At 40.3% G+C, this 12,096-nt stretch overlaps 1 protein-coding gene across 4 annotated transcripts in view; it reads left to right on the top strand.

Annotated features, from left to right (window-relative positions):
* The window catches only part of FAM120A (family with sequence similarity 120A), a 55,967-nt gene that overhangs the window by 38,082 nt on the left and 5,789 nt on the right, over positions 1–12,096 (top strand). For 3 of the 4 annotated variants that reach the window (XM_037383679.1, XM_037383677.1, XM_037383681.1), the window contains exons 12-16: positions 634–748; positions 5,154–5,363; positions 6,474–6,657; positions 7,597–7,734; positions 9,237–9,378. In XM_037383679.1, coding sequence (XP_037239576.1) covers positions 634–748; positions 5,154–5,363; positions 6,474–6,657; positions 7,597–7,734; positions 9,237–9,378 — 789 coding nt within the window. The remainder of the gene's footprint in view (positions 1–633; positions 749–5,153; positions 5,364–6,473; positions 6,658–7,596; positions 7,735–9,236; positions 9,379–12,096) is intronic. The other variant, XM_037383680.1, reaches the window with a different exon arrangement.

Genomic DNA, 12,096 nt, shown 5'->3' with positions numbered 1-12,096 from the left:
TGCAGAATCCAAGGTTAACATGTTGCATATGAAAAATTTCAAGCCATTTTTGAGAGTGATAAATGTGTATTTGTCTTCACTTCTGTTGAACTTCGTCTTGCCTTGCGAGCAAAGTCTTTGTGTCCTTATACGATAGTAAGGATACAAAAAAACCCAGTCCAAATGGTATCTTACAGCAGAGCTTCTCATTTCCTTTGGACACATTCACTCCTGTGACATGTGATGAGCATAAAATTCACCAACTCGATAATTTCTGAGGAACAGGTTATCTGGAAAACATGTTCACAAAGTCCTTTTACCATTAATCTTTACAAAGATCAGTAAGCCATATTATTTTCTTCTTAGATGTATCAGAATTCACTTATGTTTTAAATTCTATTTTGGCAGCCTGTCCTCTCCTTCTTCACTGGAAGCAGGGTTTGCACAACTGATTCACAAATTCCATATGAATTTAAACAAATACAAACTTCAGATCTGTTTAGTGACTTGGCCTTTTTAATTATTCAGGTCTAGACAACAAAAAAAGATATTTTTTGTTGTTGTTGTTGCATTCTGGTGACTTTGATCACATAAAATACCATTTTATTTACATATTAAGGGAAGCTTCTGAATAATCATGGGCTTTCTCCGTAGGTATATGGTACAGTGGCCAGGGGTTCGTATACTTCGTCGCCAGGAACTTGATGCTTTTCTTGCCCAAGCGTTGTCTCCAAAGCTCTATGAACCTGACCAGCTTCAGGAACTCAAGGTAATTCTTAATTGTAATTTTCATAATTTAAGAGATTTATTCCCAGCTGATCATTAACGTTAATGGTGGTGGGTGATGTGTATGTGCCTGTCTCACTAAAAACTTTCAAATTATAATTATTATTATTATTATCATCATCGTTATTCCAAAATATTAATCTTAGAATTTTAAAGTGTTGCAAAGATTGATAATCAGTTCTGTTTCACTGGTTGGATAGGTAACTAAAATCTTAAAACATATTCTATACTGAAGAACCTTTTCTCACAATTTCTTAATTCATTGTCTCTTGGAAGTTTGAAACAAATGTGCCTCCTCCATTGAAAAGAGAAAAAAACTTCTTCATTGTGTGGTTGTTTGTAAATACTAACCTGGATGTTTTTTAATGATTCAGCATTCAAAATAATTTTGCAGCTAAATGTAGAAATGTAGAGACACTTGCATAATCTTGGATGGAAAAAAGCAGGAGGAAGAGAAAAGGGAAAACAGTTTATTAGTAGTCACAGAAGCGTAGAATTAATTACTTTGAGGATTTTTAAAAGTTAAGATCTCAAAAGTTTCTATTTTTTCCTAATATGATAGTATTAGATGGAGTAAATACTGCTACCTAATTGAAGAAGTTGTTAAGTGGGGTTTCCTCACTGTAGATACAGAATGCCTATCAATCTGTGCAACATCGTCTTACTCCAGGGGATTTATCAATTCAACCTTCATATGCTCACAGTGAAATTTCCTCTTCTAGCCTTTGAGCTAAAATACACAAATTTGGTTTTTGCCTTTACCCTTGTTTGCTTTTCAGAATTTGTTCAGAATTGAGTCTTTTTTTTTTTTTAAGCAAACATTTTTCTGAATAGAAATAATTTTAGATACTTTTTTCTACGTAATACATCTTAAGCCAAATAGTGTATTTGGTAACTGGAAGCTATGGGTGGTATTGGGATGTATAGGGAATGCACAAATGGAAGTGAGCCGTCTTACCTCCTCTCTGCATTGATCATCAACATAGCGAAGAAGGTGAGATGCTGATTGCCTCTTCATCATAGAGTCATTTAGGTTGGAAAAGACCTTTGAAATCAAGTCCAACTGTTAACCCGGGACTGCCAAGCCCACCACTGAACCATGTTGCTAAGCCTCACATCTATGTGTTTTTTAAATACTCCCAGGGATGGTGACTCAATCACCTCCCTGGGCAGCCTGTTCCAGTGCTTGACCACCCTTTCAGTGAAGAGATTTTTCCTGATCTCCAACCTAAACCTCCCCTGGCACAACTTGAGGCCGTTTCCTCTCATCCTGTTGCTTCTCAGTTGGGGAACAGGCTGACCCCACCTTGCTACAGCCCCTGTCGGGCAGCTGTGCAGAATGAGAAGGTCCCCCTGAGCCCCCTTGTCTCCAGGCTGAACACCCCCAGTGCTCTCAGCGCTTCTCATCAGACTTGTGCTCCAGCCCCTTCCCCAGCCCTGTTGCTCTTCTTTGGGTGCACTCGAGCACCTCAATGTCTTTGTTGTCATGAGGGGCCCAGGACTGAACCCAGGGTTGGAGGGGCGGCCTCACCAGTGCCGAGGGCAGGGGGACGGTCACCGCCCTGGCCCTGCTGGCCACACAGTTTCTGACACAAGCCAGGAAGCCCTTGGCCACCTGGGCACTCTGGTGTCACACAGCCAGCTGTCAAACATGCAACCTCATGTTTTAGGTGTCAATCTAAAAGTCATTTTAGATGGTCTTCCAGGTACTGTAGGGCTGAAGTCACACTCTAAGTCTATTCCTAGCAGTGCCTGGATGTGCACTGTCCTTAGCTAAATCAGCAAGGAGAAGGAGAAACATGTTTCCCAAGTCTGTTCATATTCTCAGGTACACACTGCAGAGGCACACAGACAAAAGCAGCAATCGTAGCACTGCTCTTCTCACGAGAAACAGTAGTTAAGCTCACGCAGATTTCAGGTGATAGGCTTTTCTAAGGAATATTTTGCTACTGATCCCAAGTCTGCAGAGCATTCTCAGAGCCAGCAAATGACACTTTCTCTTCCATGGGTGATGAGCAGAATTGGGGTTGCATTCTGGCGTGTAGCACCCTGGCAAGGACTTCTCAGTCTCAATCTATAAACCAAATCAACCTGCTTGTGGAAACCCAGCACTTAGCCACAGGAGTACTAATAAATGTAAAGGGAAGAAAACAACTGAATCCACTTCAGAATCTCTTTGAACTTGTCACACAGTAAGTAGAGAATTTGTGTATTGGCAATCAAAATGGCAGTTAGAAAAACAAAATCCTCTTCCCATATACCAAAGAATGAATGCCAACAGGAAAAATAAATAAATAAACTCTAACAGGAAGACATGTATTTGGCCTTTCCCTCATTGCTGAAACAGATGTGAAAAAACACAGGATGAAGACAGTTGTAATGAACACCTGATGAGTTCATGCAAGACTGCTTGTTTGCTTCAGCACTTAGGACTGAATTGCTGCCGACATGGATTATAAGCGTATTAGATTCCCGAGAACAGCATTTTCAAGTACTCGTTGTGGCTAATTCCTTAAAAGCAGCCTAAACATAGATCCTGTCTGTCAGGAGTATCATTCAGGTGTTTGCTGGAACTCCTTTTCAAGGTGTTTCATAGACGTTCATGTTGGAAGCCCTGCATGCTTACTGGGTCCTTCAGAACCCTGGAGATTCGGGTCCAAAGAAGATGACAGTTTTCTGCGTTGTATGAAGAGCAGTACTTTGTTTTTAGGGAAGCATGTGGCCAACCTCTGCCAACGGAAAACTGAGTATGAGTTATCCTGTATGTTCAGAAGAAATGTATGTAGCTCATTCCGGGGTGACAAAACATTGGAGTTGGCAAAGTATAGCAGAGAGCCTTTTAAAGTCTCATGACAATCATGAGACTGTGGCTCAAGGCATCTACCCCAAGCTCTCCTGAAGTTGTGTAATTGTACCTGTGGGTATTGGTGGAAATTCACATGACTGTTAGGTAGGCAAGGCTAGATGCATCAAAGAACAGCAGTGTCTCAGCCATTCAGTATTCAGTGTCCTTTTGCAAAACACAACACAACTTTTGGGGTCAAGATTTTGCCTAAGGTATCTGTAAGAGTTATAAAAGTCTTGCCTCTGTCTTCAGAGTTGATGCAAAGAGGAGGAAAACCCACTGTGAAAATTACTGGTCTTAGACATCTAAGAAAGGAATTCCCAGATGAAATATTTTTTTCCATTCCAATACAAAATGAAAGGCAGAGACAAGGCAAGTAATAAACAGCATACAGTATTTTTAATAGAAAATTTTTAAATCATACATGAAGATATACATGGATCATTTCCAAAATATATGTTGGTTAACTGAAAGATGCAGTATTTCATGCAGTGTTGTTACTGTCGTCTTATGAAGCAGTTGCTTCTCTGCTTCTTGGAGTCAGACAGAACGAGCAGCTGAGTTTGAACCCAGCTGTGTATCTGCAAAATGATCTGAATAGTCTTTTGGATCTTAAAGGTTGTTTATGCGTAAGGAAGGTAATGTAGTTTAATTTTAAAATTTATTACCAAGGTCTTGAAAATGTTCCCAAGAAAGGGCTGATACTTTCAGAAGTATTTTAGGGAGTGCTAGTAGTGATGTTTTCTTATACCAGAGCTAAAAATACTTGCTGCAACCAAATCCTTCTTGCTTCCACCAACTATTCAGATTTAATTCTACCTTTGTGTATCTATCCTGCATCCTAAACAAAACTATTGCGTGCATTATAAACATTACCTCATGAATAGGAGACTCATTCTAACAGCAAAATCTTGAATCAAGCTAATAGAAAATCCATTAGAAAGGAGTTGTAAGGGGAATGTGATACGTGGGAAAGAAAAGTTGACTGCTAATATTGAGCTCATTCCTGAAACTTTCTACAAAATCTCCCAGAAGCACAAGGTTATCAGAAATAATTCTTTAATGAAATTTTCTACTACTAATTTCCTATGAGTGTCTTTAAAGCTTTTCCTTGCTGTAATATGTTTAGCATTGTTCAAAAAACTCTGTACTGCATATTTATCAATTATCTTAATGCAGCCAAATTACGCATCTTACGTGTTTTAGACACCACATGCCGCAAATTAAAGATACTTTATTTAAAACTTTTTACTGACTTCTTGATAATGAGTTGGGTTAAAACATTAAAATATTAGAAGTATTTCCCTGTGCTTTGTTGTTAAGTAGAGTTTTTTGCTTTTATCATTCACCTCTGGAGTGGATGGATGGGAACAGCAGCCTTCCTGAATATTGCAGTTTCCATATACAGGCGTTAGATTCTGGTGCATTCTTCTAGTCAAACTGGCACGTATTAAAAGTCTGGACGACCTTTTAAAACCACTCTGTTTTCAAGAGTTTTGAAAATGTAACTATTGGAATAACTTTGAATTACATCTCATTACAGATTGAGAATCTCGATCCCCGAGGAATTCAGCTGTCTGCTTTATTTATGAGTGGTGTCGATATGGCACTTTTTGCAAACGATGCTTGTGGACAGCCAATTCCATGGGAGCACTGCTGTCCGTGGATGTATTTTGATGGAAAATTATTCCAGACCAAGCTCATCAAAGCAAGCCGGGAGAAAGTTCCGCTCATTGACCTCTGTGATGGTCAGGTATGTAGTTTCACAAGTGTGACAGAGTATAAAGTGTGCCAGATTTTCAGAAGTGTTAGATGTGGTTGGTTTATCAGTCACTCGCTTCATGTGTCATCTCTCTACTTTTAAAAGAGAAACATGAGGTGAGTGGCTAATAGGTATTTTTTAGCTCTGTTTACTCTTCTATCTCTTATTGATGATTGAGAGGGCATTTTGGTAGATCTGGAAAAAGTAAAATGGCTAAAATTTTAATTTCTTTTTTGTTCTCTGCGGAAACTGAAACGTGAATGCAATTGCAATGCAATGAGCAACTGATTCAATGGGTCAGTCTAGCAAAACTGTCGCAAAGGACTGAGCTGCAGTGGTTTTACACTGAAAGAAAATTTGTGATTTCTAACTTGCTTTACAGACTGTGAAGTCATTCTTGCAGTCCTTAAGCTCAAAATCTTTTCGCATTTCTTATGATCATCTTAAAATACAAATGAATTAGGTTTTTTTGTTCTAATCAAATCATGCGATGCTATTATCTAACTATGAAAACAGGAAACTGATAAAAATCAAGTTTACTGAATGACCAAAACTCTTTTTTTAAACGTTTTGAGAGGTATGAAATCTTAACAAAACAGCTTGCCTCCTCTTATTTCTGACTCAGGGGAAGCTGATCACAGATTAAATTTTGATGATGGCTGTGGTGCCTCTCAGGCTTGTTAGCCTGTTTGTGTAGACTTTATTTTGCAGTCCAGGTTTATGATTATTCTGTTTAAAGTAAAGGCTGCATTTAGTGTTCAGGAGACTATAGACAGAGGTTTCTCAGTTCCTTTCAGGAAAACCCTTTCCAACTTGTTAACTGTGTCTGTGTTACTGACTTCTAAACTGTCTCAGTATTTAGACTCATGTCTACCGATACCTAAAGATTTTCTTGTGAACAATTTGAATTTCATTGAAGTATTAGTAGGTATACAAGTCAGATTATTGTGATTTTCTAGCTAGCTTTATGGAATTTGTTTGCAGTAGTTATCTACTCTTCTATTATTTTGCTTTCTTCTTTGAATTTGATGTGTAAATATAGCTTTATGCAATCGAAATCGGAATTTTAACATCTCTTTGTGACCTTCTCTTTATTCATAGGCTGAGCAGGCAGCCAAGGTTGAAAAGATGCGACAGAGCATCTTAGAAGGATTAAATTTCTCCAGGCAGAACCATCCTCTCCCTTTTCCACCTCCACCTGCCATGCCTTTCTATCCAGCTTCTATGTATCCTCGACACTTTGGGCCAGTCCCACCACCTCAGGGCAGGGGGAGAGGCTTTGCTGGTAAGTGCTTGGGATAGCGGTGCGAAACATGTTGGTGTGAAGCATAACCTTGTGTTTCACGTTCCCAAAACTATGAACTGATCTGCCTGTTCCATTTCATAGGAAAAATACATAAAAGCAAGTGGTTGGCATATGTTGTCATGTGCCAATCACTGTATTTTGGTTTTACTTTCATTAGCCATAGCCTAGCAATACGGGATGTGTTGCTGCATATTTCCATCAGGATTTTTAGTAACTGTGCCAGATCAAAATACTTTTACCACTATTGTATGAAACAGAAAAAAGAGGAATGGATCAACACTGGATGATGTGAAAAGGCTCTTATTTGCACTGTACATTGCTTCAAAAGTTTTGTATTTATCAGTATTAACAACGCCTAAATTAATGGACACAGTTTAAATGTCAGGGTCGAAGACAACCTTTCCTCCTCCCCACCCCTCGCTATTTTGCTACAGTCATTTAACCATTGGCACCCTTGAGTGTAAATACTGATGCAACCGTTCCAGGCTGTTTCTAGAATTATTCCTTTTCTCAAAATCTCTCTGGTACCAAGGCCCATTAGGTGTATTGATACTGGACTTTGGGAGCAAGACATTCCTGGGGTGCCACAACTGTAGCCATCAGAGCTCATTGCCAAAAAATTGTTGCAAGCCTTTACAATGCTCGTTATGCCATAGAAGTCGGGATGCCCGTTCCAAGCCCAGGTTAAAGGCCTGCTGTTTGGATAAGAGACCCTGTGCTTGCTGAGGCAGCAGGACATCTTTGGCCAGGGCTTTCTTGGCAGCAGTGGCTTGCTCCCATGCAGCATCGCCTGCAGGAGCCCTCCCTGCTGACTCCAGAAGAGTGGAAGGAGGCAGCAGCATCTCTGCTAGGGGTCTTCCCGGATGCCTGGCCCCCTCACAGCTTTTCCCCTGTCTTTCTTTACCCTGGGTCTAACAGGAGTCTATGGCTTCGGAGGCCCTTATGGGGAAACAGTAGCCACAGGCGCTTACCGGGCCTTCCGGGTGGCGGCAGCAGCAGGACACTCCGGAGCCTTCTCTGGCAATGACAGCAACAGGACTAGCAAGTTTCAGGGCGGTAATTATACCCAAAACCCTTTTCTTAGAGCTTCTGGCAACAGCTTCCTTCACTTTACGGTTTGGTCTGAGGCTTTCCTACTGACTGCCGGTCTCCCTTTCTCCCTAACTGTCTCGGCTGTCCCTCTCTAGAGCCTGCCCAGGCTGCTGTCCGTCCGTCCGCTCTGCTCTCCCAGGCGCTCCCCCCAGGTCCCTGCCGCAAGCCCCCTCGGCGCCAGCCTCTCTCACGCCTAGAAACCCTCCCCCGAACACAAGATAGCCCTTAAACCTAATGAGACGGTCTGTCTCCTGTGCTTCAAAATGCGAGGGTGGAATCTATAATCAGCTGAACTTTTGCCTGACTCTATTAACAGTTCTTTTCTAAAATTTGGGGGCAGTTGAGCTTTTTGCAAAAATGACCCAATGTAGAATTGACTGACTTGGGTGTTACTGCTAACTCGTTCTTCGCTGTCACCAATGTCAGCATGGACACAGGCGTGAGATTTACTTACCTGCCTGTGTGTCTGTTGCTCACCTCCCATACAAGGTGGGACGATGGAAACCCGTTAATGCCAGTCCCCTGTTAGGGTTAAATTTTTCCAGTTATTTAGCTGTTCTTTCTGGCCTCTGAGCTTTTATCCTAAGAGCAAACATATCTCTAATGCTTCGTTGTGTGAATAACTTTACCCTTGTAAACAAAATGCATTTGAAGCTGAAAGACTTGTACAGGGAAGTATGAACCGTTTTGACTTTATCAGTAGTTTAGTTCCCAGTGTATTAACATTTGAAGACTAATCGTGGCTGCATAAATGCTGTGTTTTGTGTAAGTTCTGATGGTCTTACCAGTAACGTGGCTCAGTTGCATTCTACTAGATTTCTTCAAATACGTATGTTATGCCCCAGAGTTGATTTTTAAGGGCAAAACACAGGTGTAAAGATATGAGCAACCTGAGTAGAATATAAATTCCCATTTTAGACAATTGTAATTTTAGCTGCTTTCATGGTAAGGGAAGGATAAGCCTACCTTTCACACGCAGATCAGTTTAAATGCTATAATATTTTTATAACAACTTAGTACAAGTAATTCTGCCTAGTAAGTTGTTTATAGCAGTTATAATCTGTGTGTTTCATGCTGATGTTTGGTGTTCACTGAAAAGTGCCTTTAAATCTGCAAAAATTACTTCTTCATTAGGAATGCAGGAAAAAAGTAATCTTCAGATAGTTTGTAAAATTTCACTTCAGTTTCTTAATGCTTATCTAAAGTATATTTTCAATTACTGAAGCTGAAGTACTCTTGCAAGATCATTTTTTCTGCAGAATTCATATATTTAAAAAAAAGGGGGAAAAGAAAGACTCTTGGAGTTGTAATACTTCTGGAAGACCACAAAATGAGAAATAATCTCCCAGTATCAAAAGAGGAGACTATATGTGCAAGAAAACATGGGCAAACAAGTTGTCCATTCATTTGTAACTTTAATGTTAAGATTGTGAAGATCAAGGTTTGGTTTTGCTTTTTATGTGCAGGAGTCCAACCTATTCCTTCTCAGGGAGGGAAACTTGAAATTGCCGGCACTGTAGTCGGCCATTGGGCTGGAAGCAGACGTGGACGAGGGGGTAGAGGGCCATTTCCTCTGCAGGTTGTTTCTGTGGGAGGACCAGCGAGAGGGTAAGTGCGATCTTGCAGAAGGTACTTTTCATATGTAACTTAATGATTGGGGAAAAAAGTGGAAAAAACATGGAAAAGTTGGAGGCATTAGAAACTGCATACAACACATTTTAGGGCACATCAGGTAAATTATGCACATTATGTATTCAAGAAAAGCATTTTCCTTCTTTTAAGATGTTTTTAATCAGTTACTCAGATGAGTATAAGCATTTTTATGTGCAGATAAAATTCATACTCTGATATATAGATCTACATATGCACACTGGATTGTTTGGCATGAGGAAACGACTTGGGGGCTTTCTCTGACATGAAATCAATAAATACATTATACTTGATGAAAAATACCACAGCACTCAATTACTTTTTGTCATGGTCGAACAGTTGTTAAGAAGTATGATAAATTTTTTTATAACTTCATTGTGTAATTCTTCTGTGAAGCAGAAAACACCTGAAAGACATTTATAGGTTTAAGAGTTCTCTGCTACAGTCACGATGGGAGATGTGCTTAAAAGAATATTAATTTCTTCAGCTCTTCCACTTCATTTCACCACAGCTGAAATTACAGGTGCACAACATTTCTGAAAAAGAAATACTTTGTTATAAAAATATCTAGTCCTTTACTTTTAAGGTTGGTTTTTTTTCCATAGGCTTAATTGTTCTGTGCCCTACAGAACTGTCTGTATCTATTACAGAAGACAGTCTCTAAGTAATGTGATTTATATATTATGTCTGTCTTTAACTATATTAAAGGAATGGAGTAAAGTAGGTGTATTTAAGCCATCTTGAGCAAGGAAGCAGGAGTCTGAAAGAATAAGTCTGAACTGCCTGAATTCCTCTCTATTCATTAATTTAATCAAACATATACCTATAGAGTATACTGCTAAAGTCAGCAAGAGCTGTTGGCATGCTTGTCTTGGACTCAGTGAAGAAATGGTTGGATCTGAAGCCCTGGGAGAATGTGAGCAGGGGGAGAAGCGAGAGCTGCTGGTGTGGGCGCAGGGAGAGGTAAAACCAGAAGAAACAAAGATTATGAAGTTCAGCAGCAGAAAACAACATTGGTGTAAGAGCAGAGCTGGCACCTTCAGGGGAGTACATTTAGGTGGGAGCATATTCTTTAGAATGAGGTTCAGTTGCCAAAATGTAAGCATCTAGTGTTGGTTTAGACGCTTCAGACAGCTGTCAGCTAACTGCAGCCTGGTGGGGTCCATGGGTCCTGTGCTGTCCCAGGACAGCAGCTGGAGACCAGGGGAGTAAGCTGCGTGATGAGGCACCGGGCTCCTTTGGGTATTTTAATCTTACTTCTGAGTTTCAGTGGATGAAATAACACTTTTCACCATTTAAGTTAGGTATGGGTGTGGTCCTAAGTTTGGTTTTTCGTGAGGCTCCACAACCAGAAGAATCTGGCTTGCTGTAGAGCTTATTACTTTTCTTCAGCTAAATGCACTGGCTGCAGTACTGTTTGCGGAAAATGTCTGGATAATTTATGGTGTCATACTCAAAAACTACTGTCTGAGTGAGGCACCCTGAGTGATGATCTGGAGGCACCTTCAGGCTCCGACCTGGCTTACATTTGTGTGTAACATTGGCGTCCTGCACAGAATCGCAGTTCCTCCATTTTCTGAAGAAGCAAGTACATGAATTTATGCAGTCGCCAGCAGCTAACACTGACCGGTCCTAAACTGAGAGTCTTCCTTATCTGGGAAGCGGTTAAATCACTAAAAGGGTGGTGTTGCTCCATTAAATACCTTTACGACACTAAATACTATTCTCCAAAGTAGGTTTTGAGTTAGGAACTAAAATATCTGACATTTCCTTTTTGTCAGAGGTACTGTCTTTGGGCAGTTAGGTTTGGGAGCAAGTTGTTACCAAAAAAAAATAGGAAAACCGTCAATGCCAGATCTTTCTGTCTCCATCAAAATCATCACTGATGTTAAATCCTCACATGTAGAGTTAGTAGAATTAGGCAAAGAGGGGAAAACTACTGCTGCCAGCTTATCTGTTTGTTGTGTCGGTTGATACTAAAAATAAAACCGACTAGGAAAACAGTGATGTTAGTGTTCAGTGTAAAGACAGGCATTTTAAAGACTGGGGTCCGTGTTGGCAGGTGCTCTTTCCTACTGAAGAACACCACTAGGAAGCTCCACCGTACATTGTGTGCAACTAATCACCTAGTCCTGCAGACCTCTGTTTCATTTTTTAATCTGTTTCAGCAGAGGGGATCATGTCAGGCTTGTTTACACCATTGTCTCATGTCTCTGTGTAACAGTAAACTTGGATGTTGTTCTTAGCATGTAAAATTATACTAGCTGCTTTTTATTGGCTTTGATCCACTAATAGATTTAGTGTGATTTTTCCGAGTAGGAGAGATCTTACTCAACTCTTGGAAGGGCACACTTTTACTTTGTAAAAAAACCAGCAAATGGAATAGATAAGTCTAATTTAAATCTTTGGAAAGAATGCAGTGAGAGTGACTTGGATATAAACCACAGTTCCTACCTATTTATTCTTTGCTGTTGCTTTTAAATCCCAGTATTTAATTTCTTCTTATTTAATGTGGGCATTTGCAGTGTGTGTGAAAAGCCTTGTGTGGCACAGATCAGTGCTTGTCCACTGAGTCAGTCCAGCATAACTTAGTTTTTGCAGCACAGCAGCAGCGGAGGTGGGAGCAGAGCATCTCCTCTTCAGGTGGCTTTTGTACAGCTCACAGAGACCTTGCTG

The sequence above is a fragment of the Falco rusticolus genome, chromosome 4 (genome assembly GCF_015220075.1).
Source record: "Falco rusticolus isolate bFalRus1 chromosome 4, bFalRus1.pri, whole genome shotgun sequence".
Classification (NCBI taxonomy): domain Eukaryota; kingdom Metazoa; phylum Chordata; class Aves; order Falconiformes; family Falconidae; genus Falco; species Falco rusticolus.
The sequence above is the reverse complement of the archived record's forward strand: the minus strand, read 5'-3'. Positions and strand labels throughout refer to the sequence as shown.